The 4,242-nt window shown below is 38.4% G+C and overlaps 1 protein-coding gene across 1 annotated transcript; it reads left to right on the forward strand.

The window, feature by feature from the left end:
- The first annotated feature begins 638 nt into the window (after nucleotides 1–638).
- LOC122741434 (vomeronasal type-1 receptor 2-like) lies at nucleotides 639–1,529 on the forward strand. The gene has a single exon (XM_043984916.1). It carries the CDS (start codon nucleotides 639–641, stop codon nucleotides 1,527–1,529), a length of 891 nt encoding a protein of 296 aa, XP_043840851.1.
- The last annotated feature ends 2,713 nt before the right edge of the window (nucleotides 1,530–4,242 follow it).

A 4,242-nucleotide genomic window follows, 5' to 3' on the forward strand; every position in this document is an offset into this window, starting at 1 on the left:
GTCAATGTGCAACCTGGGGGGATCCATTCCTATCTGAGTTTGACACCACTGAGTTAGAAGACCACAAAGATCCCTTCTTAGTAATATTCCATAGTTCTAAGATAAAGAACACTGGGTAAGAGGATAATCTCTGTACCACTTACTATGAGATTGACTCACAACTTTTCCCTTTTCTTCTTATTCCCCTCAAACAACAGGACTGATGACACAAAGATCACTGACCCATGTTTTGGAATGATTTGGTCTTTCACTAACAAGATCTGCAGAACTTAATGAAGGAGAATCTATGGTTGGAATTTCAGGATGTCAATTTTACCTTAAATAGAGACTACTACCTTGAATAAATGTAAAAATTCAAAATCTATAAAAATCCTCAGTCTTCATAAGCAAACTCAGCTCTACCATGTGCTCCACACATTGGCCTGAGATAGAGGAACTTATGAATAAGGATTTGAGCAAGAAAAAGCCTGTGTAACTTTCCTAAAATAGGAATACCCATCAACATATGGATAGGAATGAGGCAAGAATAGTGTTTTGAACCTCTCCTGTGAACTGGAAAGTATTATAGTCAAAAAGTTTTCCTATGTTCTCTCTGGTTTTTCTTTTCTACCTAAAATTTTCTTTTTAAGAGGAATGGGATGCTTCCAAACATCATCTTCCTTGGGATTATGTTTCTTTCTGTGACCACAGTAGGAACTATAGCAAACTTCTTTCTCTTTACCTTTTATCTGTTAAATATCCTTTCTAGGAACAAGATAAGTTTTTTAACTTTTATTTTCATCCAGCTGAGCATGGTGAACTCCACTATGCTTATTAGCAAGGGAGTTCCACAAACATTGCAGGGTTTGGGGTGGAACTTTTTCTTGGATAATGTTGGATGCAAAGTTGTATTTTACTTTCACAAAGTGAGTCAAGGCCTTTCAATTTCCTTGACTTGCCTCCTGTGTACCTTCCAGGCCATTACCATTAGCCCAAGTAATTCCAGGTGGGCAGAATTCAAAGTTAGAGCCACACAACATACCATCCCCTTTAATCTCTTCTGCTGGGTCCTCAATCTGCTGATAGAAATTCCTATACCAGTAACTACAAGGGGCCCAGGAAGCAGCAAAAACATTACAGATACATTTGACTTTGTGTTTTGTACTGCAGAACATATCATGGCTGTTTATTTAATAATGACCATTTTCAGAAATATGCTTTGTTTGGGGTTCATGTTGTCAGCAAGTTGCTACATGGTGCTTCTCCTACACAAACACCACAAGCATGTCCAGAAAATTCTGAGCTCCAATCTCTCACCCAGAAGGCACCCTGAGACCAGAGCCACCCAAACCATCCTTTTACTCATGAGCACATTTGTCAGCTTTTACATACTCGACTTGATTTTAACTCTTTTTCTCAGTTACTTTAACCAAAAGTCTCCCTGGATGTTGTCTACATCTATCTTCCTGTCACTATGTTACCCAACCATCAGTCCCTTTCTGTTGATCCCCAGACTCCCCAGCTGTACTTGTAATTTCTGGTCCAAGTAACATCCTTATTGTCACGTTGTCCTCAATTGTGACCATGGAATCATAGGTAAAATGTTTCTCCCTCCTGCCATTCCTTACCTGCTTCCTAAATGTTCTTGGAACATGGGAAAAACAAAAAGGCTTCTAATCTGAAAAAAATCAAATGAATGCAGAAACCCATGACATCAGAGTCACAGCAGAACTCCTAAGAGCCAGTAGCACAACTCATATGCAGAGAAGGAAGCTTCAAAGGAATAAACAGAAGATGTTTACACCTTCTTCCACATAATACTCCCTTCAAATATTTGAGCATGGCTGTCGTGTTTCTATTTCATCTTCTCCTACCCAGCCTTAATATCTCCATTCCATTAAAGTGATCCTAATATGATCAGGAGGACACTTACTATTGTGGTTGACTTCTTTCTAATGTTTTCCAGTCTTTCAAGAACTTAACCCAGAAATCCATATATGGTTTGAGCAATACAGATGATAACAGCCTTTTATCATACCTATTCCTTGGTGCTATGCTTCTTATACTGCAGTCTAAGAGTAAATTATCTTTGCTGGCTGCTACCTCAGGCAAGTGACCCATTTTGACCTTTTAAGCCATGAAAAACTCCAGCTTTTATTTGCATCAACTGCTGTCTAGCCATGTGGACTTCATCTTCTCCTTCCAATGTTAATTTTTGAGCCCATGTGAAAAAAATACACTTGTATTCTTAATACTTATCTTCTTATTTTGTAATACTGGGGACACTCCCCACACATAAGTCACCAATAAATATTCAGCACATGCAAGGTGCTATCTGAATAAGCATCTGATCAGATCCCCAGTTTGTGAGCACTAAAGAAACCATTTACTTTTCTCAGCCACCTAAACTCAATGGCTTTAATAAACAATGTGTAATAATGTCAAAAGAAAAAATTCTCCCCAAGGACAGAAGTCATCATTTCCAGAAGTGATCTTTCAGAAAAGGTAGACGTGAAAGAATCATGTAACCAGGAAACATGTATGGATTACTCATATTTTTTTTTTGTTTCTTTGTTTTTTGTGAGGCAATTGGGGTTAAGTGACTTGCCCAGGGTCACACAGCTAGTAAGTGTTAAGTGTCTGAGGCTGGATTTGAACTCAGGTACTCCTGACTCCAGAGCTGGTGCCCTATGGAGTATCTTAACTTTTAAGCAATTCAATCAAAAGGTGTTTAGTGCACATTATGCCCAGAACACTCATCTAGGGGAAAGGGGACATAAACAGGATAGGTAAAAACAGAATTCATGGTTAAGGTAACAGTTAGTCAAGGACTGAGATGTAAAAGTTGATCCCCTGAGTCCCCATACAAACAGCAAAAGTGTAGGTTGAAACTCATTCCTACGTAATTGGGAATGTTTAACAAAATGAATAAAAACAAAATATAGATGGTGTTGAATTTTTGTTTTTCTAAGGGATCCATTTCTATTTGAGTTTGACACAACTGGATTAGAGGCCATAAATGTCCCTTCTTTAATAATTTTCCATAATTATAAGATAAAGAACATATGGTAGGGGGCAGCTGGGTGGTGCAGTGGATAGAGCACTGGCCTTGGATTCAGGAGGACCTGAGTTAAAATGTGGCCTCAGACACTTAACACTTACTAGCTGTGTGACCCTGGGCAAGTCACTTAACCCCAATTGCCTCACTAAAAAAAAAAAAACAAATGGTAAAGTAATCATCTTTATCCCAATCACTAGGAGATTGCCTCATATCTCATTTTCCTTTTCTTCTTATCCACGTCACACAACAGGATTGACTGCACAAAGATCTTTGGCCTATGTTTTGGACTGATTTGGTCCTTCATTAATGAGTTCTGTAGAACTCAATGAAGAAGAATCTTCATTGGGAACTACATGATGTCAGTTGTTACCTTAAACAGAAACTACTATGTTGAGCAATTTTAAGTATGAAAATTCAATTCTATAAGAAATCCTCAGTCTCTATAATGGAACTTAGCTCTGCCTCCTGCTCCCAATATTGACCTGAGTTAGAGGAATTTTTGGATAAGCATTTGAGCAAGAAAAAGGCTGTGTAACTTTCCTAAAATAGTACTGTCCATCAATACAGGTACAGAAATGAGGTAGATGTAGTGTTTTGAACCTCTCCTATGGACTGGAATTCCAAACTATGATAACCACACAATTTTTCTCTATTCTCTCTGGTTTTTTCTTCCTAAAGTTTTATCTTTAAGAAACATAAAATGCTTCTACAAAACACCTATCTTGGGATTGTGTCCCTTGCTGCAACCACAATAGGGACTGTGGTAAATTTCTTCCTCTTTACCTCTTATACATTAAATGTCCTTACTGGCCACAAACTAAATTCTTTAACTCTTATTTTCACCCAGCTGAGCCTGGTGAACTCCACTATGCTTATTAGCAAGGGAATCCCACAAACATTGCAGGGTTTGGGGTGGAACTATTTCCTGGATGATGTTGGATGTAAAGTTGCATTTGCAAAGTGAGTGAGGATCTTTCAATTACAAGCCAAAACTCTCAACCCCAGTAATTCCAGGTGTGAAGAATCAGAGCCACCCAAACCATCTTTTTACTGATGAGCACATTTGTCAGCTTTTATTGATTGACCTCCATTTTTACTCTTTTTCTCAATTATTTCAATCAAAAATCGCCTTGAATGTTGACTACTGCCATCTCCCTGTACCCAACCATCAGCCCCTTTCTATTGCTCCCCAGAGACAAGAA

This window comes from Dromiciops gliroides, chromosome 1 (assembly GCF_019393635.1).
Source record: "Dromiciops gliroides isolate mDroGli1 chromosome 1, mDroGli1.pri, whole genome shotgun sequence".
Classification (NCBI taxonomy): Eukaryota; Metazoa; Chordata; class Mammalia; order Microbiotheria; family Microbiotheriidae; genus Dromiciops; species Dromiciops gliroides.

Excerpts from the sequence above, each read along its gene's own strand:
- LOC122741434 (XM_043984916.1), top strand. The coding sequence starts at position 639 with ATGCTTCCAAACATCATCTTCCTTGGGATTATGTTTCTTTCTGTGACC.